Here is a 24237-nt window from a genome sequence, read left to right on the forward strand (position 1 = left end):
GTCCACATCAGCACCTCTGGTCTGTCTCCCGAGACCGGAGGCAAGACTGCGCATTAGGGATCTGCCTTACCTGTCCCCTTGAGTCCCGTCTGGGGTCCAGGAAGCCCTGCTAGCTAGGCCCCCTCAGAGCCCCGCCGGGAGTACCAAGCAGCAGTGCAGACGTCCAAAGGACTGTCTCCTGCTGCAGCTTTTGAAGTAAAATAAATGAAAAGTTAAATCATAAAAATAAGCTTGTGCTGCTTTATAGCAGCCCCAGTGCTAAAACGGTGACCCAGCTCCTGCCGGACACCAACGATACTGAATTGCCCTCACGGCCATTTACCAGGCAGCTTCAGACCAGAATGAGATCTATTACAATATCTTTACATATAGACGGCTAGCATTCCCAAACTGTGTGCGTCCCCGTTATATCTGCTCCTACACCGAGGTCCGCTACAAGCAGCTTTACCTCAATGCAGTATCTGTGTGGACAGGAAATCTGCTGTGCGTATGGTAACTGCTTCCCTCGTAATCAGCGTTATCCAATAAACCTTCAAATAGGTCCTTCCATCTGCACTCAGAGAGGGTTTTACTTTGTGGGCTGAACCATTATATGAACAGAATAATTTTCATTACATAGTACTATTCTCCAATAGGAATCAAGGCGCTTTACATGATCATAAAATACAGAACCCATGAACATAATAAAAAGGGTATCCACTGAACTCAGAGAAGCTTCAGAGCCTTGTACATGGACAACATCTCTCTCTAACACAAGGTGTTTTTTTAGTTGTCTTTAATGGCACTGAACACAGGACAATCTTAATTTACTCCACTAACAAGAACGTAGCAGCCACTGGGGACAGTGTATTTACTAAAATGCCTCTGTACATACAACACGGTTGCGGGAGGGGCAGCAGCAGTGCAGAGGTTGGGGCAGATGCCGGAATGTGTCTCTTGGTCACCACTGCCCTTTACTGCAGGAATCAGGAACGGTTAGGACGGGTCTGGAATGAGGTTTGGCGAAAGGGGCAGACACTGGCTGACCAGGGGGGGGGGGGGGGGGGGGCTGGGGAATTCATCCAATGGTCACAGCTTTTCTTGTTCCCTTGGGGTCCTGTACAGCTGTAGGGAATGAGATGGACAGTAAATACATAGTAAGATAAAAAAGGCAGCAGATATATTGTAAGCAGACATAATGCGACTGTGACATGTAACAAACGGTTTATGAAGGCACAAGTTTCTCCGGTCATAAAGATATAAGACGCATCTTGCATTATTGGGGGCATGGCTCAGAGCGAATACAAACTCTCAGCGTCATTGCGTGTCCAATCACTTTTGTCTACATACTGTAGCAAGAAAAATAAAACTGGAGGTCACAGCACGAATAACGGCCAGAAGAAGAGACCTTTATATATAGGATTACTGCAGAGCAGAAAACTGAAGAGCTACAGCACCTGAGGTCACAGCTCGTCATGGTCCTCCTGCGGGATGTCACTGGGCTGCTGACAGGCGGCCGGGGTAAAGAACTCCATCTGGTACTCACAGCGACTGGGCTCAGACGTAGAGGTGACAACGGTCTCTTTCCCGCAGAACAGCTTCACCTGCAGGCACAGAAAAAGTCGGGATAGTCACAGTGGGCACGATTCTATTCAGCGCGATGTAAATAGCTCTGGGAGTGAGCTCCCGGAGCTATTCAATACACCGCGCTGCCAAGTCCGACTAATTATTTCTTCTCTCATCCCTCCGGGGATGAGAGAAGAAATCCGACAAAAGTCCCGGCGCGAGCCTGTTTTCTGCCCTTCGCGCCTGGAAAACAGCCTCGCGCCGGGAAGTTAGGTCGGGGAATGCCCGTTATCGTGCCTAAACACCCTGTTTAAGGAGCGATAACGAGCCTTCCCCGACCTAACATCGCGATGAATTGAATAGCTCCGGGAGCTATCTCCCGGCGCTATTTACATTGCGCTGAATAAAATCGTGCCCAGTGCTAACTGCGGTCATCTAATCATAAGGAGAAACTCTGCCACCATGTGGTCAACTGAGAAAACTGCATGACTTGTGTGCCCCACATTTGTTTTGAGACACCTGTCTCTGTGTCACCCTGTGATGAGGACAGACCCCATGTCACATAGCTCCCTCCTGTCAGTGTCACCCTGTGGTGGGAGGATCAGACCCCATGTCAAATAGCTCCCTCCTGTCTGTGTCACCCTGTGGTGGGAGGATCAGACCCCATGTCAAATAGCTCCCTCCTGTCTGTGTCACCCTGTGGTGGGAGGGACAGACTCCATGTCACATAGCTCCCTCCTGTCTGTGTCACCCTGTGGTGGGAGGGACAGACTCCATGTCACATAGCTCCTCCTGTCTGTGTCACCCTGTGGTGGGAGGGACAGACTCCATGTCACATTGCCAATAAGCATAGTAAGGACATGGTCACAGATGGCTGAAAGCCCCCATAAGAGCTGCTTCATGCCCACATGTTGGTCTGTGTAATAAACATAGAATTTGACGATAGATAAGAACCACTTGGCCCATCTAGTCTGCCCCATTTTTAAACATATTGTTACCTCAACCCTTATTGATCCTTATTATTCTGAAGGATATCCTTAGGTCTATCCCATTCATGTTTATATTGCTCTACTGTCTTAGCCTCTACCACCCCTGATGGGAGCTATTCCACTTGTCCCCTACCCTTTCTGTGCAGTAATTTTCCCTCACATTTCCCCTGAACCTCCCACCCTCCAGTTTTAGAACATGTCCTCTTGTTCTAATACTTCTCTTTCTTTGAAGGATGTCTCCTTCCTTTACCTTGTTAAATCCCTTTATATATTTGAACGTTTCTATCATGTCCCCCCTTTCCCTTCTCTGCTCCAGACTATACATACTAAGGCATACTACTGTCATATCAGCAAGTGTGATGTGTGGGACTCACCTGGGTGGAGCGATTTGGTCCCTGCCAGCATGTTGTCCCCTGGTCATACTTCATTACACTAAATTTGTCATGCTCTGGTCCCGCCCAGGACGCCCATATCCTGCGCATAAGAAAATGAAAACAGGAGGAACCAAAAAAATAAATAAAATAAAAATTTGAACGCAATCCCAGATCACCCGACACCCGCATCTACCAGTCATAGTCCAGCAGGGTCTCATTATAGCCAGGGAGGAAATTTGGTCCTCCGGCAGCAGTCTCCGCACTGTGGGCCTGATTAAGACCCGTTCGCAATAAGCCACTCGCTCCTGGCCGATGTTATGCAATTGCATCGCAGTTGCGCGAACTAGTCCGAGCAGAGACAGCCCAGCTGAATGAGTGACAGGAGAAATAGTTTGCGGGTGGTAACAGGGGCAGGCCACTGGAAATGGGAGAGTGGATGGCCGAACGCAGGCATGTCAGAGCATCTTAACGCCATTTCAGAAGCGTGCACAATTAACAGCCAGCGTCATGGTTGAATTATACACTGAAGTGCTCACAGTGCTTGTGGTAGGGTACAGTCGACCACAAGCGCTGCGGTCAGATCCGATGGAACCCAATGTAGCGATGGTTGCATACACTTCCTGAAGATGATGTGTGCTAGTGGGTGGCTAAAACAAGAGATATGGTAAGAACTTACCTTTGTTATCTCTGTTTCTACGAAGTCCATAGGGTCCACAGGGTTGACCTTGGGGTATAGGTTGGGAACCAAATCCGGGCACCACGCAGTTAAAGCTTTTAGCTCCCAGGATGCACTTGGGTCCACTCTCCCTATAACCCCACCCCCAGCCAGAGGCACCTCAGTTTGTAAGTAGCCAAAGGCCGGAGGAGGAGAGAAAAGGAGAGAAAACTGGAACACTCGATAACCATACTCACAGAAATGGGAGACGGAAAACCGGTGACCAGTCACACAGCCCATTTGAAGCCAGGTGAGTCACGGCGGGCACCCTGTGGACCCTATGGACTTCGTAGAAACAGATAAAGGTAAGTTCTTACCATATCTCTTGTTTTCTACTTCAGGGTCCATAGGGTTGACCTTGGGGATGTCCCAAAGCAGTTCAACCAAGGGAGGGGACGCTCCTGTGCTGAGAGGAGAATCCGCCACCAAAAAGGAAGCATCCTGAGAGGCAAAGGAAAACAATGTCTAGAACCTTAAAAAGGTGTGGACAGAAGACCACGTGGCCACCTAGCAAGGCAAAACAGCCAAGGCGCCACAGCGAGCCACCCACGAGGGTTACATGACCCGAGAAAAAACAAGCAGCAACAACAGAAAGGCCTACCCATGGGTAGGCCCCTGAAGAAGACGTACGAGGCCGTCCAGCCAACATATGGCCATAGGCCGGCCATCCTTTCCTGTAAAAACCAGAAATCTCAGACCACCAATAAGGAGTCCGATTTCCGTCAGGAACTTGAATGGATCACATAAATCCACAGAGGTCGGACCACAGTCAATGAGGCCACACCAGCCGAGAGGACTGGGGACTGAATGGCCGCACCATAAGTTCCAGAATAATATGGAACCTGAAAATCACTAAGAAGAAACACAGGATGAGAGGAACTCACACCCCGACAAGATGCCCTCCAGAAGAGGGAGCCACATGAGAACGCTCCCAATTCCGACACTCACCTGGTTGATATAAACTCCCTGATAGAAAGAGAGAAAGCCAAAGCAATAGACCATGTAATGGCTATCACAACCAGCGGTTCCATTAACTTTCCCCGGAGTTAACGAAGAACCACTACTAACTCCCAAGGAGTCCCTAGGGAGGACAAATGGAGGCATAATCCAGAAAACACTCCAAAGGATGAACTGGATATCAGAGCGGAGCAATTCCATATCCTAATCATACTGACAGTGTAGAGATCTGCACTGTCAGGAAGGCCAGGCCGAGGGTGAAACCCAAGCCAGCCGGAAGGAATGCCAGAATATCTGGAAATCCTGGACACCAGAGGATCGTATCGACAGGTATAATACCATAAGAATTATGGCTGCCACAGTTTGTGGTAGGTCCCAGCAAAAGCTGATCCATGTGCTCTAATCATTCCAACGATGACAAAGCCAGGGAAGCCGTAAGACCACTGTAGGGACGTAGTCAAAGACAAACGACCCAGGTCCAAGGCAAACCCCAGGACCCTGAGACAACAGGTCTGGGTAGTGAAGCATCAGGAATGGAGTATCGATGGAGAGACTCCGAAAAACCAAGTACCCCTGACATCTGGGGCAATCAGGAGCCACCAGCAGGAAAGCATCTCTGTCTCGATTGAAACACTTCCCTGGAGGAAGAATGGAGACTGGAGAACATAGGTACGCAAATTGGAAGAACCACTTCACCGACAAAGAGTCACTGAAGGTTGCTTCAGAATCCCCAGAGTTGGACTGTAACACCGTAGTTTGATAGAGTCAGAAGGCCATGAGTGTCACCTCAGGAGGGCCCCCCCCCCCCCCCCTGCTCACCAGGAGATGAAACCTCTCTTGGGGAAGAGACTAGTCCCCAGGATGCACGTCGTAACGGCTGAGGACTCCCGCTTCCCAATGGAGAGCACCTGAAATGAACACTGTCGAGATGGTCGGGAGGAGACCCGCAGACAATGTCCGAATGTATGACATACCTGACATTGCCACCCAACGAACAGTATTGCTAAAAAGGAAGCCACTGTTCTGACCCTGTCGGACTGAACTTTTTCAGGTTCACCGGGAAACAAGGGCTATGCCAGAGTGAAGGCTAAAGTTCCAACAAGTTAATTGACAGGGTGGAATCGACAGACATCCAATTGCACTGAAATGGATGCGAACCAGACACTGTCCTTAGCAAAGAATACCCTGGACGAGATGGTCATAGTCACCCGAAAAGGGACCGACTTGCCTCCGGGGAGAGCAGCATCGTTTGAACAGTGATCAGACAGAAAAAACTTGTTCCATCTGGAGATAAGCCAATTATGGAAAGGCCTGGAATGGAACTAAGCCCATTCCACCCTTCCAAAGGCAGACACTGAATAGTGGACCATGCATCCCAGAGTGCAAAGACATATGTCGACTGCGCAGACATCCATGTACTCCTAATGGAAGAGTGGAAATGCCGTCTTACTCCAGAAGAATTCTCAGATTCTGAGAATCCAGCAGGGCTCCTAGGTGAAGAATACCCAGAGAGGGATGCAGGGAGGACTTTTTCCCCATTGATTAAACGTCTGCACCCTGAAGAAGCCACAGTCAACCTGACCCGGCTGTAAAGTACCCCGGTGATCCTGCTAAGAGCAGGAGGCCATCCAGGTACAGGAGCATTTGGGATATACTGAACAGAAGAACTGTCAGAAAATCCAAAACGCTGGTAAACCCCCGTGGGGCTGAGAACAGTCCCAACAGGCAGAGCCCGAAAAACCGTAAGTGCTGTGATACAGCAAACCTCAGTCCATGCTGAGGCAAGGTCTCTGTAAGTACCCGTAGGCACGCGTCCTGTATATCCAGTGATACCATAAAGTCCCCAGGTTTCAAACATAGTATGATGGAGCATAGGGATTGCCTCCTGAGCCCAGGTAGCTGTAGGAACTGGTTCAGGGAATTGAGACAGAGAATAGGCCAAAGAGGACCATTCAGCCACCGCACCAGAAAGAAAGCAGAACAACCAGTCCCTCGCTGAGAAAGTGGGGATGGCCCAATTAGCTCCACTTACCCCAACAACTGTATAGCTTTCTGGATTCGTAAGGCCCTGTTCGGGTCCGAATAAGGGCCTGCGTACCATCACATGGAAATAGGCCGCCTGAGCAAAGGGAGGGCGTACCCTCCTACCCACGTAGCCGCGGCAACTAGACACTAGTACCGGGCGAACTGAGAAAATCGCCATCTCCCAGTGGTAGGCCTGTCTCGTCATGCTGACGATATATCCGTAGGTTCAGAAGCAGGATCGGCTGGCAGTCCAGGCCTGCTCGGTTGAAGAAACAGACCTTTAGGCTGACCCAGAGGACAAAAAGACTTAATAGACTTAGTCTGAGGCCCTGTAGTGGGCATAGCTGAAGGCGGGAAATTTGTACTGCCACTGTCAAGGTCAGGACCCAACAAGATCTACCCTATAGATGGTATCTGCACCTCTGCATTCCCAGAGCGCAGCCATAGGGTATTACGGAGGATACCGTCGCATCCGGAACTCTGAAAGTTAGGAGACTGGTATCCAATATAGGCATGTCCACCTATGACAACTGCATATATTACGTGAGTGACCAAATACATTTGAACCCCAGACGTGTTGGTGGGGAATAAAACATTACAAATGCATCAGCTCAGTATGCAATAGTATTAACCAACCATGCTATAGCCATGGTAGGATGGGTAACAACCCCTGAAAGCAAGTATACTGATTTCAGGCAGAGTTACCACCTACGGATCAGAAGAATCCGACCACGCAGGAATGGGATGCATAGTAACGTCTGTAATCCGACGAGTAACACGCCCATCCACCCCATGAGGGGCTCGTGATGACCCTCAGGGAATTTGGGACAGGAGGCCAAACACTGTTGTAATACCTCATATCTGGCAACAGCCAGAGTCCCGCCATGCGATCCCCCCGCTAGTCAGCAACAGGGAACCAGAAGGCACGCAATACTGAGGGTGTATGATACAGGTGCAGGTCAACATTCACTCTAACCAGAATGGACATGCCACCAGCCCAAAGCAGGGATAATAATACTTGAAATAGGCTTCCCCCCGTGTAAGAGGGAAAGGGCCCAAAACAGTATCCAGTTCACGCAGAGCCAACTGGGAAGTAACCACAGGGCGTCAACCACGCCACTTTGCGTTTCGTAGAAAACGACATCCACCCAGGGTGGCCGTGGGAATCCCTGCAAGGGGTTGACAGACTATGGTGGCACCAGGGGGAATTCATATACTGCGAAAAACCCCTGCAGGGAGCGGTAGTCTGTGTCACAGGGGAAGAGTGCAAGAAACTGCGAGATACCCTGAGATGAAAAGGGCAGTATGGTGAAGTAACCCCCAGGTGAGGTACAACAATGGGGCCCACCCGGCGATCCGCAATTGAGAGGATGCCGAGAAAATAAACCGCCCAAGGGGGTCGTGAAAGGGGCCGGCACCAGATGACGCCACACACAGAACCCTTTATGAAACAAATCCTCCGCACTAACACCTGCAGCACATGACTTGCAGGATAGCAAAAATGGGTGCAGTATAACGCTCTATCTCCTGGTCAAACATATCTGACCAATCTTGGCGGAAATATCAAGCAGTGCTATACTGGTCCTGACTGATGCTAAAATTAGCCGCAGGGACCCATTTTCAGCGTATGCAACACACAGTTCCAACGAAAATGTGGCAAGGTGCAGCACGCAACTGTATGTGACAAACCTCACAAATATCAACGAGTATATAAATGTGAGGTCTCAGAACCACCCTAAGTACAGCTGTATTAGGGCAGATAAAGAAAAGGGATAGATATACACTGACAGGTGAGAGAATTAAATACAGACAGTCAGCACTAGCATAAGTCACATACCATGCAGATATATACATATATACATAAACATGTCATATAATATACTGCACTATTACACTGCATTCAACTTACCCAGATTCAGTGTCTGGGAAGGCTACAGCGCTGTGTACACTGACCTGATGGAGAGGTACGCAGGGTGACTGGACTCACTGCCATCTCCGGAGCTCTGCTGCACCACAAGAAAATGGCCGCTGGAGACCTCAGAAGAAGCGTGGCCCGCGGAGGAAGCAGCTCAGCGACGCCAGACTATACATACTGAAAGGCGCGCTGAGCTGAGGGGAGGAGCCGCTGTAACAGGGAAAGCTTCCTCCCCTGGCCGGCTATTAACCTCCCGGGATGCCGGCTCCCAGCGCCGATCAGTAAGTCCCTGGTGGTCTAGTGGACACACGGGGTATGGGGGGCCCGCCGCCACTGCCGGCGCCTCCGGTCTGTCCCCGGAGGTACAGGACTGCATATTAAATGCGCGGATCACCGCAAGCGGTGATCCGCGACCTTACCTGCTCCCCGTAGACCCGGCAGCAGTCCTGGGCGCCCGCAGAGTCCAGCTACTACAGACTCTGGGGTCCCGCTGAGATCCCCAGATCTGTACTGGCGTCTCAGCGCCGGCGGGGTGACGGAGCGGCAGCTTAGACGTCCTATGGACAGTCCGACGCTGCCGCTCTGAAAGTCCAAAGTAAAAATAAAAAACTCTGTACTTAGAAAAAAATATATAGCTTAGGGGCTGCTAATCAGCTCCCCACTGCACTAAACGGTGACCCGACTCCGGCCGGGCACCAACTTAAACTGAGGTGCCTCTGGCTGGGGGTGGGGTTATAGGGAGAGTGGACCCAAGTGCATCCTGGGAGCTAAAAGCTTTAACTGCGTGGTGCCCGGATTTGGTTCCCAACCTATACCCAAAGGTCAACCCTGTGGACCCCCTATGGACCCTGAAGTAGAAAGACAGGCTAAATACACGAAGTGATCGCACGCAAAGACATAGTGGGCGTGCTTATGTCTTGCCATGCGATAGCCTGCCTTGATGTCACTTAGCTGAATTTGCATACGCTGGGAGCGAGCGCCCGCATCTAGCGAGCGGGTCTGAATCAGGCCCTGTGTGACCAAAACGCAGCATCACTGTATAACCCTGAGGTCTGGGCGTACACAGACCAGTGTCCAACCCAGTAACCAGAGCCCTCACCCCAGGTTAGTCTCCGATCCTCCAACCTTCGGTTTCTGAGTCACACGATTGAATGGACACAAGCGATAGACGTATCTAGGAAGGCAGAACAACAAAATCAGATCATGAATGGGGCCATGTTATTCCCAATACACCAGTCAGCACAGTCCCCACCGCACGCTACTCACTCGCTGGTTGATAGATCATAACACTGTCCATAGAGATAGGAAAACTCTCCATGCGCCCCGAAATCCAGCGATATCTCCTTCTCCAGACTCCTAGATACACAAAAGAATTAATAAGGATTAATAAGGAGCATAATAAGAGGTTACAGGGGCAATGAGGCGCGCAGGAGCTGGGTTACGGCAATGAGGCGCGCAGGAGCTGGGTTACGGCAATGAGGCGCGCAGGAGCTGGGTTACGGCAATGAGGCGCGCAGGAGCTGGGTTACGGCAATGAGGCGCGCAGGAGCTGGGTTACGGCAATGAGGCGCGCAGGAGCTGGGTTACGGCAATGAGGCGCGCAGGAGCTGGGTTACGGCAATGAGGCGCGCAGGAGCTGGGTTACGGCAATGAGGCGCGCAGGAGCTGGGTTACGGCAATGAGGCGCGCAGGAGCTGGGTTACGGCAATGAGGCGCGCAGGAGCTGGGTTACGGCAATGAGGCGCGCAGGAGCTGGGTTACGGCAATGAGGCGCGCAGGAGCTGGGTTACGGCAATGAGGCGCGCAGGAGCTGGGTTACGGCAATGAGGCGCGCAGGAGCTGGGTTACGGCAATGAGGCGCGCAGGAGCTGGGTTACGGCAATGAGGCGCGCAGGAGCTGGGTTACGGCAATGAGGCGCGCAGGAGCTGGGTTACGGCAATGAGGCGCGCAGGAGCTGGGTTACGGCAATGAGGCGCGCAGGAGCTGGGTTACGGCAATGAGGCGCGCAGGAGCTGGGTTACGGCAATGAGGCGCGCAGGAGCTGGGTTACGGCAATGAGGCGCGCAGGAGCTGGGTTACGGCAATGAGGCGCGCAGGAGCTGGGTTACGGCAATGAGGCGCGCAGGAGCTGGGTTACGGCAATGAGGCGCGCAGGAGCTGGGTTACGGCAATGAGGCGCGCAGGAGCTGGGTTACGGCAATGAGGCGCGCAGGAGCTGGGTTACGGCAATGAGGCGCGCAGGAGCTGGGTTACGGCAATGAGGCGCGCAGGAGCTGGGTTACGGCAATGAGGCGCGCAGGAGCTGGGTTACGGCAATGAGGCGCGCAGGAGCTGGGTTACGGCAATGAGGCGCGCAGGAGCTGGGTTACGGCAATGAGGCGCGCAGGAGCTGGGTTACGGCAATGAGGCGCGCAGGAGCTGGGTTACGGCAATGAGGCGCGCAGGAGCTGGGTTACGGCAATGAGGCGCGCAGGAGCTGGGTTACGGCAATGAGGCGCGCAGGAGCTGGGTTACGGCAATGAGGCGCGCAGGAGCTGGGTTACGGCAATGAGGCGCGCAGGAGCTGGGTTACGGCAATGAGGCGCGCAGGAGCTGGGTTACGGCAATGAGGCGCGCAGGAGCTGGGTTACGGCAATGAGGCGCGCAGGAGCTGGGTTACGGCAATGAGGCGCGCAGGAGCTGGGTTACGGCAATGAGGCGCGCAGGAGCTGGGTTACGGCAATGAGGCGCGCAGGAGCTGGGTTACGGCAATGAGGCGCGCAGGAGCTGGGTTACGGCAATGAGGCGCGCAGGAGCTGGGTTACGGCAATGAGGCGCGCAGGAGCTGGGTTACGGCAATGAGGCGCGCAGGAGCTGGGTTACGGCAATGAGGCGCGCAGGAGCTGGGTTACGGCAATGAGGCGCTAAGGAGCTGGGTTACGGCAATGAGGCGCTAAGGAGCTGGGTTACGGCAATGAGGCGCGCAGGAGCTGGGTTACGGCAATGAGGCAGGAGCTGGGTTACGGCAATGAGGCAGGAGCTGGGTTACTGCAATAAGATGTTACAGGAGTAATACGATACTCAGGAGCTGGGTTACTGTAATAAGATGTTACAGGGGTAATAAGACACTGAGGAGCTGGGTTACTGCAATAACATGTTACAGGGGTAATAAGACACTCAGGAGCTGGGTTACTGTAATAAGATGTTACAGGGGTATAAGGTGTTACGTTACTTCATACCTGATTGTATCCTCAATTTCCCGTAAGGACTTTTCAGCTTCTTCGTGCTGATTTCGTGCTGTCTGAGCAGCTGTGAGAGACACAATATAAAGGATATACGATGTGGCCGTTACAGGGGAATGTTGTGACAGATATTACGCAGATAGTGGATTTTTTTTTTTCTCACCATCTATCAGCACCTGGGTGGCTTCGTCATATGGCGGCATTTCTGGCTCCTCCCCCTGCGGTTTGGTAGGCGGAGCCTATGATAAATAAAAAGGGATGCGTCACACACCGGCTTATCAATATTGGTTCAGATAACAAAATGGCCGGTCCATCGCAGGGTTGGACAGGTGCCGCATTAGCTCACCCTATGATCTTCATCAGATTCATCCTCGTCGTCCTCTTCTCCCTCCTCTCCATCGTCGCTCTCATCATCCTCGGGGGGGATTTCTGGGTGAGAGTCCGTTCCCTCTTCTACCTGAGGCAGAGGAGGGGCCTCGCTCTGAGCCAGACAAACGCGGGTGAGTGCTGAGCGCTGTACACCAGCACCCGCCGGCCGTTACCCCGTGTCCCGTCTCTTACCTCAGATTTCAGTTTTGTGCTGATCTGGGGCCAGACAGACTCCTGGAAATAGGTCATATCTACAGCATCTGATCCGCCAAATAGAGTCTGGGAGAAGGGGAGAGAAGAATATATAGAGATGAGGAAACTATATACCCCCTGTAGCGTTTATTGTACACCGTAATCAGAGGACTTTCTATGGAGGTTTCTCCTGCACGTTTGCAATCATCACAAACACGGGAGAAAGCAGCAGAACAAGTTCTTTGTTTGAGGAGTAAATTGATCCCTCAATGACGGAATGATCACAGCGCCGCCCAGGAGAGAATTTCCCATGGAAAGACGGACGACACTACGATGTAAGACGAGCCATATCCCCAGGCGGTCAGGTGAACGTGCCAGTGTCTAACAGGTACCAAACACGTTCTATTAAGTGAATGCAGTAACATAGGAAGGAGGTGGTGTCTACCGCTTAGGTTACATTTACACACTGGTGTGATGAAAAGGGGCACTGCCAATGAAAAGGGGCTCTTGGTGGCGTGCCCAGCATGTCCCTAAGCGCTGCTATCAGTGTGAATGGATGCCGGGCGCCACACCCTGTCCTAACAGCCTAGCGGGAACGCTAGGCATGAAGAAGTAGCCGGGTGGGGATAGTGTAATACTTAGCATTAATGAAAATTTTTATATATTTATAGACTCCTGCAGATGTTGCCCACTGGCTGGACACAGATTTAATGATGTCCGGGAATGCTCGCCGGGACACACTACATGTCTGCACTCTCCATCTACTCTCTCTCTGCAATGTTTACGCTGTCCAAACCGCACCCTGCCTCTTAACGACGGGGGAGGGATCTCTGTGCCGGCCTGTCACAGTAAAGGTGCCCACACACTTGGCGATGTGCTCACGGTCCGACATTGTGTCCGATTTGCCCTTGAACTCTCCCCGGCAGTCGTGGGCACGATTTGGTGTTAAAAACTGTCCAATGTGACAAACGATCTATCGTGCCTCCTAACTATTCCTGTGCATCGTGACTGAGATTGTCAGATCTGCCCTACAGCACGGCAGATCTGAAGATGCGATGTACGACCAGCGGGTACGCGCATCGTGAGTGGACACTCACGATCTGGGTATATTTTACACGATTTGTCGTCACGATGCATCGGAATCGGGCAAATCGTGTAAAATATCGCTACGTGTGTAGGCACCATTACATCAGCATCTCTGATGGGAGGGAGATCTGGGACTGTCACAATAATGTAAGTAAAGCAGGACTCTGATCAGAGGCAGTCAGGTCTGAATCCCCCATCTTTATGAGGCAGATATTGCCCCCAGAGTGAGCCCTCGGCAAAGCTTTACCAGTGCTGCGGTTATGTGCCAGACCCAGAGACCAGCCAATAGCGCTGCATTACTAGGCTAGCAATAGGGCTCTATTGGCTGAGCTCTGTGTCAGTCATAAGACCACGTTGCTAGTTACGCTCTACTGAGGGAGATATCTGATTGGCATCTACAGGTTTCAATGGTACAACCACTGTGGACTAGGATAGTGCCGGGAAGCATGTAAAAAGAGCCAGGTCAATCGCCCGTGAAATTGATCCCGGGGAGAACACTGCAAAAGGTTTCCAACATTCCTGGCTGGTGAATGAGCATTTAGTGCACTTCTATATATGCGGATGTAAGACTGAGCCATCCTGCCTACAGGGCGACAGAAAACAGAAAAAGACTAACAGACCAGTCACTGGGAATTACCTGGGCTTCTTCGTCTGACAACAAACCATCTCCATCCGAATCCAGCTCAGGGTGAGAGAACAGCTCTGTAGTAGACAAACTGTGGATACAGACGTTGATTACAAAGCAGCCATTTTGTTGGCTGCAACAATACTGATGGGGATGCCGTCTGACAACCCACTATAAACTACGCCACACAGTGAATGGATCGGCTGATTGTTCAGTCTAGCGTTCATTCTAGCACCCTGCACCTGTCACAACCCGTGCAGTTCCTCTTTCCTGCCTGAGGTGTCGCTCTCTGCTTCTAGCACACTCAGCTGATGCAACAAGCTTCTGATATAGAGAGCAGTGCACGCTAGAAGCACCAGAGCGACACCCCAGGCAGAAAAGAGGAACTGCACGGGCTGTGACAGGTGCAGGGTGCTAGAATTAACACTACAGTCAGCCCCCAATATGGCTGCGTCCAGTGAGCAACAGGTATATTGTAAAATGTGAATCATCATCATCTTGTCAATGTCATTGATCAGGTCTGGAGCTGGCATTCACGCAGTACTCAGAGGCCACATTTGGCAGCACTCTCCCTCAAAACGCTTCATTTATTAAACGTTTGATATATAAATCACACTGACAGCAAGGATGCAGGTCGTACATGTGAGGAATATAGCGACATGGCACATAGCGCAAATTATAGTTTTAATGTCATAACAGATTGGTAATTAAAAGCCATAGAATAACTGGTTTTCTGAATGTGAGGGCAGAAGAGCTGACTGTCTTTATTAGGTCATGTATTCTTTGAGTCCTTGAGGCAGGGAAGATGGAAACTAACCCTTTGACATGCAAATAGCACCTAGCTCTGTATGTTCCTGAAAGGGCCTATTTCACATTTCGGAGCCAAAGCTTAATTTTAAGAATTGTTAAATGTCATAGGACTCACATGATAATTATTCTTTGAAGTTTACAAGTCAGGAAACCTTTTGGTTAAAGTATTGCCCAGGTAATGTATTTAACAGGGATAGGCTAAGGGTCTCATTCAGACCTGCTCGCGAGCGCAGGACACTCGCAAGCGGATCGATGGTACCCAAATGCGCATGCGCACAACGGAGGGAGCTCCGTCGTGCGCATGCGCGAGACCCGGCGGGCGACGGGGTAGCCGTCGCTCGGGGTCTCAAACCAAAAGGGGCGTGCAGTCGATGGTGAGTGACAGCACGCCCCCTTTGGTGGGCGTGCCGGGGGCGTGGCTGCCAGACGGAGGCGTTCCCATGGGAACGCCTTCCGTCTGGGTCCGGCCCCACTGACATCACTAGTGGGGTCAGTGGGAGTGATTTTGGCTCTGATAGAGCCAAAATCACTCCAGGGCTTGCGGCAGCGAGACCCTACCACAGGGTCTCGTCGCAAGCCCGATGGTCGCGATGGTCTTGACCGTCGCGACCATCATCATGGACGCTCGCATAAGCTGTGGGTGGTAAGAGGCCGCTCCAAGTTGAGGTAGGAGGGCCCTGATTCAGAGCGAGCGCTCTGGTCAGAGCGTCCGGCTCTGAATCAGGCCCTAAGTTCCCTGTTAATGAAATTAGGAAATACAACACAGATTTGTCTAGCTTAGAGCCTATCTGTTTTTCCTTTCAATTATGGTAACATTGTCACCAGGGCATGTGTATTGCTCAGCCTTTGTGTCTGCATCTATAGACAGTCAGCACCATAAGGGGTAAAACACATAGAAACCAGGCTGATGAGATATGGCAGATCAATGATCAGTCATATTTGGATGGTTTATGTGATAAAATTGTTGTATCGGTGATAGCTGGAAGCTTGGAAAATTATATACATATAACTGGACCCCATATCCAGGTTGTGTGCGATTCCCAGATCACTGAGACATACAGATTTAAAGATATGAGATATCTCAGGAATGCACTATGACAACCACATCATATTTACACTTGTATAACAGGTAAAATATGGACCTGTATGAGGAACACCCCATATTGTAGGTAATCCATCCACAGGGGAAGTTATTAGGTTTATTCTGTTATAAGTTTAAAGGGATTTAAACTTAGCTGGGAGGTTCCAGACCTCCAATCATCTCATCCACCAATCAGAGCGGGCTGTGATGACCTCACCTGAGGTGTGATACCCTTCTGATAAAAGGGATTGAAGCCCTGTGTTCTGTGTTATAACTGGGGGATCAATTTGTCACATTGAAGTCTCTGCATTTCTTACCATTCCTCATGGGCGGAACACTACGTGTTTTCTAACATGGCGTGTTTTCCGTAAGTCTACCTCTACCATTTTTATTTTATATTGCTGTATGTACCTTTGTAACCATTCTTTTTTCTGTAACATTCTTTCTACTTCAGGGTCCACAGGGTTGACCTTGGGGTATAGCTGGATCTGGATCCATGGGCACCACACAGTTAAAGCTTTGCTGCTCCCAAGATGCACTTGGGTCCGTCCTCCTCTATACCCCGCCCCCGGCCACAGGCACCTCAGTTTTAGTTGGTGCCCGGCCGGAGTCGGGTCACCCTGCGCAGTGGGGCTGCATAAGCAGCCCCTAAGCTTTACTCTTTATTTAAAAAAAAAAAAGATGATTTTATTATTTTATTTTTACTGTCTTCAGAGCGGCAGCATCAGACTGATCCGGGGATCGCAGCGGGACCCCGGAGTCAGTACTAGCGTGGCTCCGGGACCACCCAAGGACTGCTGCCGGACTGAAGGGGCCAGGTAAGCTGCGTGCAGCGCTGCACGCAGGGAAAATGCAGTCTTCATGCCGCCGGTCTCTGGGGACAGACCGGCGGCAAATGATCTTCCTGACCCCGGAGAAGGTCTCCTCCCTGCAGCTGAGGATACACAGTTGCCGCCTGTCGGTCCATTCGGCTATGAGGGTTTTGGGCTCCATGGTGTCAACATTCGACATGGTGGAATTTGCCCAGTTCCATTCCCGGCCTCTGCAGGGGCTGATTCTATCGGAATGGAACGGGTTACCTCACCGGATCCGCTCTCAGTTGCTGGTGTTGTCCCCGGAGGTTCGGCAGTCTTTGACTTGGTGGCTTCAGACAGCTCATCTGGTCGAGGGGCGCCCCTTTTGGATCCCGGACTGGGTCCTGCTCACGACGGATGCCAGTCTTCGGGGTTGGGGGGCAGTGACCGGCTCGTTGTCACTTCAGGGTCGTTGGTCTGCGGAAGAAGCTCTTCTTCCCATCAACATTCTGGAACTGCGGGCGGTTTATCGGACCCTGCAGTCGTCCGGTCCCGCTCTTTACGGACGGGCGGTTCAGGTGCAGTCCGACAACGCCACCACGGTGGCGTATATCAACCACCAAGGTGGAACTCGAAGTCGGGCAGCAATGTCGGAGGTGTCTCGCATCCTTGCTTGGGCGGAGTGTCACATTCCAGCGATCTCGGCAGTCTGCATTCCCGGAGTCCTCAATTGGGAGGCGGACTTCCTCAGCCATCACGACGTGCATCCCGGGGAATGGTCGCTTCACCCAGAGGTGTTTCAGCTACTCGTGGACAGGTGGGGGCTGCCGGAGCTGGACTTGATGGCCTCCCGTCACAATCACAAGTTGCCCGTTTACGGGTCAAGGACAAGAGACGCAGGCGCCAGTCTGGTAGACGCGCTGTCAGTGAAATGGACGTTTCACCTGGCGTATCTGTTTCCTCCGATATCCTTACTTCCTCGGGTTCTGCGGAAATTCAAGCAGGATGGCGGCACGCTCATGCTGGTTGCTCCGGCGTGGCCCAGACGTCCTTGGTACTCCGATCTGAGGTGTCTCTCCATCGACGCTCCGTACCTTCTTCCTCAGCATCGGGACCTGTTGTCTCAAGGGCCCTGCCTTTACCCGGATCTGGGTCGGCTGTCTTTGACGGCGTGGCTCTTGAGCCAGCCGTCTTGAGGTCTAGGGGTTTCTCCAGTTCAGTCATTGGTACCATGCTTAGGGCACGCAAGCCTGCCTCCGCACGGATTTACCACAGGGTGTGGCGCACTTACTTTCAGTGGTGTGAATCCAGAAACTATGATCCTCAGGTGTTCCGGGTTTCCAGAATCTTGGAGTTCCTTCAATCAGGTTTGGACCTCGGCTTACGCCTGGCCTCTCTGAAGGTTCATGTGTCTGCTTTGTCCGTGTTGTTTCAGCGACGGATTGCTACACTACCGGATGTTCACACCTTTTTCCAGGGTGTTCTCAGGATACAGCCTCCCTTCGTGCCTCCTGTGGCTCCTTGGGACTTGGCGGTGGTGCTACAGGTCTTGCAGGGTCATCCTTTTGAGCCTCTTGAGGTGGTGGACCTCAAGTGGCTGACGTTCAAGACCGTTTTTCTCCTAGCAATTGCTTCTGCCAGGAGGGTGTCAGAGTTGGGGGCGCTTTCCTGTCGCCCCCCCTTTTCTGATTTTTCATCAGGACAGAGCGGTGCTCCGCACTCGTTCTGAGTTTTTGCCCAAAGTGGTCTCGAAGTTCCACATTAATCAGGAACTTGTTGTGCCAGCTTTTCAGTCACCTGATCTTTCAGCTGGTGAGGCTTCCTTAGATGTAGTTCGGGCACTTAGAATCTATGTGGATCGGACTGCTTTGGTTAGGAAGTCGGATTCTTTGTTTGTCCTCTTCGGTTTTCACAAGAGGGGTTGGCCTGCCAACAAGCAAACGTTAGCCCGTTGGCTTCGTTCCGTTATTTGTGAGGCTTATGCACAGGAGGGTTTACCTGTGTCAGCCTCTGTTAAGGCTCATTCCACTCGTTCTGTGGGTCCCTCTTGGGCTGCTAGACGTGGCGCCTCCGCTGTTCAGCTGTGTAAGGCGGCCACTTGGTCTTCAATTCAAACGTTTTTTGAGGTTCTATGCGTTTGACACCTCGCCTCTCAGGATGCATCCTTTGGGCGCCGGGTACTCCTTTCAGCACAGGAGCGTCCCCGCCCTTAGTTGAACTGCTTTGGGACATCCCCAAGGTCAACCCTGTGGACCCCCTATGTACCCTGAAGTAGAAAACAAGAGATATTGTAAGAACTTACCTTTGTTATCTCTGTTTCTACGAAGTCCATAGGGTCCACAGGGCGCCCGCCCTGACGCACCTGGCTTCAAATGGGCTGTGTGGCTGGTCACCGGTTTTCCGTCTCCCATTTCTGTGAGTATGGTTTCTTGTGTGTTCCAGTCTTCCTTCTCTCTGTTTAGTCTCCTCCTCCGGCCTTAGCTGCTTACCAACTGAGGTGCCTGTGGCCGGGGGCGGGGTATAGAGGAGGACGGACCCAAGTGCATCCTGGGAGCAGCAAAGCTTTAACTGCGTGGTGCCCATGGATCCAGATCCAGCTATACCCCAAGGTCAACCCTGTGGACCCTATGGACTTCGTAGAAACAGAGATAACAAAGGTAAGTTCTTACCATATCGCTTGATTTTTTTAAGCATTGTACTACCTTTTTGTGTAAATAAAGTATTCTTTATTCATTTATTTTATATATGCTCCAAACCCTAGTCTTTGAAGAGTTTATTAGTGACGCTACACATATTGTAAAGTACGGGAAGCAGAGGGTTGGTCTCAGCGAACTGTGTAGTCGTCTGGGACGCAGAGTCTGAGCAATTGTGGAGAGGTTAAGCAACAGATTAACTGTGTTGGGATATTGTTGCTGAGCCTGAGCAATTATTGGGACAATAGAGGACCGGTGGCCTCTTTAAATTGTTCCATCGGTGGTGGCAGTTTCGTAAGTAAGGTATTTGTATTACGGCGCTCTGTCTATAGCAGAGGGCGCGCCCACGTCAGGGACACTGGGTACGGGGGTCCCTGACAGTACATAACACAGTAATGTGAATATCTGCATTTATAGAAGAGGACTGCAAGACGCTGAATCAAACTCACATTCCATCGGAATCCTGGTCCATCTCCGCGAAAGCCTCCAGGGATCGTTTCCTCTCCAAAGCAGCTTTCTCCACTTCCCTCCGCTCTGAAACGTACACAGCCTACATAAAACACCCTACATAAACACCCGCACTAACAGGGCCACACATACAGCGACACTGTACGTTCGTCACCTTCCCACTCTTTCTTGTGTGCGTCCTTCGCTTCCCTCTCTGGCTTCTCCGCCTCGTCCTTCTCTGCCCGCAGTGAATCCACCTGGGACTGCACGTTCTGCCGCTTCTCTGCCAGTTCCTGCAGCTTCCCCTGCAGCAGAGAAGCAGCGCCGACATCAAGAAACAGTCAGACCAAGGTGTAATATGCATAATAAAAGCTCAGCGCCCCCACGCGGTTTGAATAAAGAGGATTGTAGGTGTCGGGCGGGGGAAGGGGTCGGGGGCTCCGCAGTACCTGCTTTTCCTCTCTGCCTTTTTTGGCTTCTTCAATTAACTGGTGCTTGAGAAGCATGCCTTCCCGAGCCATGGCGGCCTTCTTCTCCAGCTCATCACGCTCTTTCCGTCCCATCTCCCTGAGACACAACAGAAAAAAGAAAATGATTTATTAAAAACAAGAAAAAATTAAAAATATGCAGAGTTGTCATTCTAGCGAAGACACTTAAATATCTAACAATCTAAGAAATCTCACCTGCAGGTATTCTGGCAATGTGCGCCGCTGTTATACTCGTCAGTGGTGTCGCAGCAATCTGCAGACAGAAAAGAGTGAAAGCTCTGCAGGACAGGAGTTTCATTATTCCAGTGGTTACGCATCTATTCATTTTTACCATCGAGCAAAAGATTTAACACAGATGGGGGGGGGATTCTCTCACACCCACTGAGCAGCTAGAAGTTACAAGTTATAGCACAGTAAGGCCGGGAGGGAGGGTTGAATACGGGATGCCAGAGCCAGCATCCCGACAGGGTTACGATACCGACACCTGTCGGTCAGTATCCTAGCTCTCCCCCTCTCCTTAAAGGCACACATCCACTAGACGATTAAATTGAGCGATTGGTAGATAACGATATCGTTAAGACTTTTTTTTTTTAAACAAACGATGTTCTAAAACAACCAGCGATGTGCGCTCTCGCTAGTCGTTTAAACATCGTCTATCGTACAAATATGTTGTACAACCCGACGATATCATCAGGTTCAACATGTTTGCAGATGATTGATGTGCCTACACTGAGCGACTGTGTCTGCCCGTTCAGTGAAGGCACATCACAAACGACTGCACGATAGTGACGTAATCGTGCAGCCTATTGCCTGTTGGCCAGTGGATGTGTGCCTTATCCTCCCCTACCCCCCCCCCCCCCCCACTGCACCCTAAACCTTATCATCCACCCTTAGTGTCTAACCCTAACCCTCCCTCTAGTGCCCAACTGTAATCCCTAATCCCAGTGCTTACAGTCAGGATGCCGGGATTCTGGCGCAGGCATTCTAAGCACCGGCAACCCGACTGACGGTATTATGACTGGATCCCGGGGGGGAACATTAATCCCCACCCATAGATGTCATCAATACGCCAAGATACTCCGCTGATTGCACAAGAACTGAATTATAAGAATGATTTCACCTCTATTCTGCACTAGGACCTGTTGTGAGGTTTCCGCACTGGGGCCTTTGTGCAGTTTTAGATTACAAGTTGTACACAGACCAGCCATCTCCTAAATAACAGAGCCCCACCACCATCCAAGGGGTCTTTCATCATCACATTAGCTGAGATCCTGTTAAAATGGAGGAAACCGCTTGGGTCCCAGGGGAAGTGTAGCAAGAGGAAGGTTTGGGGTTCTGTTTAGGCAGGAGGGTGGATAACCCGATCTGTAGGAAGGTCCTCAAATTCCGAGATGTATTTACACTTTACCCACTGAGAAAAGCCCATTTCTTACTCACCACAAATGCCATCGTTGACCCGTGATGCCGGGATGTACTGGGGCTTGTATCCGGCATTGGTGCAGTGGAACCTTCCATTTGAGCATGCAGCTGTGCCTGATGGGGGGGGATAAAAACTAAAATTACTACTGTAGTTGTAATAGCCCCATAAAAGTGCCATCTTATAGTGCTCACCCTGCAGGGCACATTAACCAAACGAGGCACAATATGATCTTACCAGGCTCATCGGTTCCATCGGAACAGTCACAGTAGTCGTCGTTTACACGGTCAAAGGGGATCGTCCGGGACCCATCTAGGCAGGTGAAAGGCTTGGACTCGTCATAGAAACTGCGATCTGTGAGATCATTAGAGGAAGATGTATCAGGGAGAGAGTGCAAAAGACATTTCTATATTAAAATTAAAAAAAAAACACATTATGTTAAAAAGTGTAATATAATAAGTCATAATAGGTACCCTGGTGCAAAATGCCTGGATAAGGCACACCCTATACCATGCGCATTACCAGTACTCATTTACTTAAGGTGCCTACACACTAGACAATATTTTTGCAGTATTCGCCCGATTTCGACGCATCGGAACGACAAATCGTGTAAAACATTTGCAAATTGTGAGTGTCCACTGACGAGAACGATGGCTATGTGCGTACTCGCGGGTCGTCAGTTGTATCTTCACATCTTGCCTACTGCAGGCAAGATCTGCCAATCTCGTACACGACACACTGGAAATCGTTAAAGACGGACGATAGATCGTTGGTCAGATTGGACACCGAAGCACCATATGGTGTCCTGGAGTGCAGGGAAGAGTTCAAGGGAAATCGTTCACGATATTGCATCGTCAGCACATTGTTTAGTGTGTACCCACCTTTTATTATTATTATTATTATTATTATCCTTTATTTATATGGCGCCACAAAGGTTCCGCAGCGCCTTACACAGTACATAAATGAGCACACAAGAAAAACAGTTAATAGTAATACAAAACAATGCAGGACAAGGACAAGGTTATAAACTCAGCTGCAAAACACAAGCAGCAGGACATGAGCAACCAGGTGTTAGGTGCCGTTGTGGGGAGTTAGGAGTAAATGATACTATAAGTAGGGGGAGGAGAAACACGTGAGGATGAGGGCCCTGCTCGTGAGAGCTTACATTCTAAAGGGGAAGGGCAGACAGACAGGGACGACACAGAGGGGTAGATATCAGGCTCAGTCAAAACTCTGAGCCAGCAGGAGCCTCAACAGAGCCAGAATGATGGTTATCTACTGACCAGTAACATCAGGAAGCCGGTAATAGCACACAGGGGGCAGGGCAGATGACAACAGAGGAAGGGGATACAGCACACAGGCCAGAAGATACTAGAGGAGGGGGACACAGCACACAGGGGGCAGGCCAGATGATACTAGAACAGGGATAGGGAACCTCAGGCCCGGGGGCCGTATAAGGCCCCCAGAATCGTTTGGTCTGGCCCTCTGAGCTTTTTTCTGCTACCCTCATCTGGCTAGCAGTGTGCCTAGAATGGCATCCTGCAGCCAGAATCTATGCAGCTGTTAGGTTTAGGCACTTAGAGGGGGGAAGGTTAGGGTTAGGCACCCCTAAGGAGGGTTAGGTTAGTTCATACTTACCTGCGGACTATCGGGATTTTCAGCAGTGTCAGCCTGCCGCTGTCGGGATTTGCGGCGGTAATTCGTATGTCTTCCGATCACAGAGGGAGCCACCAGATAGGGAGGCTCTGCACACAGGGGTACAGGGTGGTAGACCAGGTGACAAGGAGAGTGGGTATAAATACGGGGCAGGCCAGATACCTGTGGGGAAGGTGGTGAGCTCACATGGGGGCAAACTAGATGGTTGGAGTGTAAAGTGGCAAAGCCCAGTGAGGCAGAATGCAATGAGAGACTTATTACCCTGCTGCTACAGAGTTCTCTGGATGAGTAATGATGGAGCTGTAATAACGACACAAAAGGCAGGGGGCGCTCCAGCACACAGGGGTAGATGACAGCAGTAAGTGTGTATAGAACACATGATGGCGAGAAATGAGGGGGGAGCACATACACCAGCACAGGGAGCCAGGATGCAGGGGTGACACAGGGATGAGGCTAATGGCAATAACTGGGTATAATAATGACACGTAGGGAGTTGCCAGCAGGGGGCACCCTGGCACACAGTGGTAGATAGCACTAGTGTGTAGAACACATTAGGTAAAGGAGGGAGGGGCAGGCTGCAGGGGTGACACAGGGATGAGGCTAATGGCAATAACTGGATGTAATGAGGGGAGAGGGCACTTACTGGACAGGGAGACACCCCGGGGCCTCTTCACCTCTACAGCTCCGCAGCACAGCGCCCCCAGGGCTCCCACCAGCAGCAGCAGCGCCCGCAGCATTCTCCACTCGTAGCCGCCTCTCCGTCCACTCCACACACAGCCTGTCTGACACTTCAGCGGGAGCAAAGCCTAAAAGTCGCCTCTACACTTCCGCTTACGT

The 24237-nt window shown here is 51.2% G+C and overlaps 1 protein-coding gene across 1 annotated transcript; it reads right to left on the reverse strand.

The window, feature by feature from the left end:
- Window positions 1-744: 744 nt before the first annotated feature.
- Window positions 745-24204, reverse strand: PRKCSH (PRKCSH beta subunit of glucosidase II). The gene is made up of 17 exons (XM_088473901.1): window positions 24044-24204; window positions 21982-22098; window positions 21765-21860; window positions 20523-20580; window positions 20289-20406; window positions 20015-20144; window positions 19842-19926; window positions 14027-14105; window positions 12304-12390; window positions 12089-12223; window positions 11906-11981; window positions 11740-11809; window positions 9787-9876; window positions 9620-9694; window positions 2909-3008; window positions 1437-1583; window positions 745-1104 (listed from the first exon to the last, which is right to left on the reverse strand). The coding sequence occupies exons 1-16, from the start codon at window positions 24135-24137 to the stop codon at window positions 1443-1445; spliced, it is 1551 nt and encodes a 516-aa protein (XP_088330027.1). The 5' UTR covers window positions 24138-24204; the 3' UTR covers window positions 745-1104; window positions 1437-1442.
- Window positions 24205-24237: the final 33 nt, after the last annotated feature.

This window comes from Taudactylus pleione, unplaced genomic scaffold, assembly GCF_031769625.1.
Source record: "Taudactylus pleione unplaced genomic scaffold, aTauple2 ptg000145l, whole genome shotgun sequence".
Classification (NCBI taxonomy): Eukaryota; Metazoa; Chordata; class Amphibia; order Anura; family Myobatrachidae; genus Taudactylus; species Taudactylus pleione.

What these genes read in the sequence shown, in the direction of transcription:
- PRKCSH (XM_088473901.1), bottom strand. Translation starts at nt 24,137, where the DNA reads ATGCTGCGGGCGCTGCTGCTGCTGGTGGGAGCCCTGGGGGCGCTGTGC. An exon ending in CACCCAGGTGCTGATAGATG is followed by an intron (nt 11,810 to 11,905) that starts GTGAGAAAAAAA and finishes TGTCTCTCACAG; the next exon opens with CTGCTCAGACAGCACGAAAT. An exon ending in GAAATTGAGGATACAATCAG is followed by an intron (nt 9,877 to 11,739) that starts GTATGAAGTAAC and finishes TTGTGTATCTAG; the next exon opens with GAGTCTGGAGAAGGAGATAT.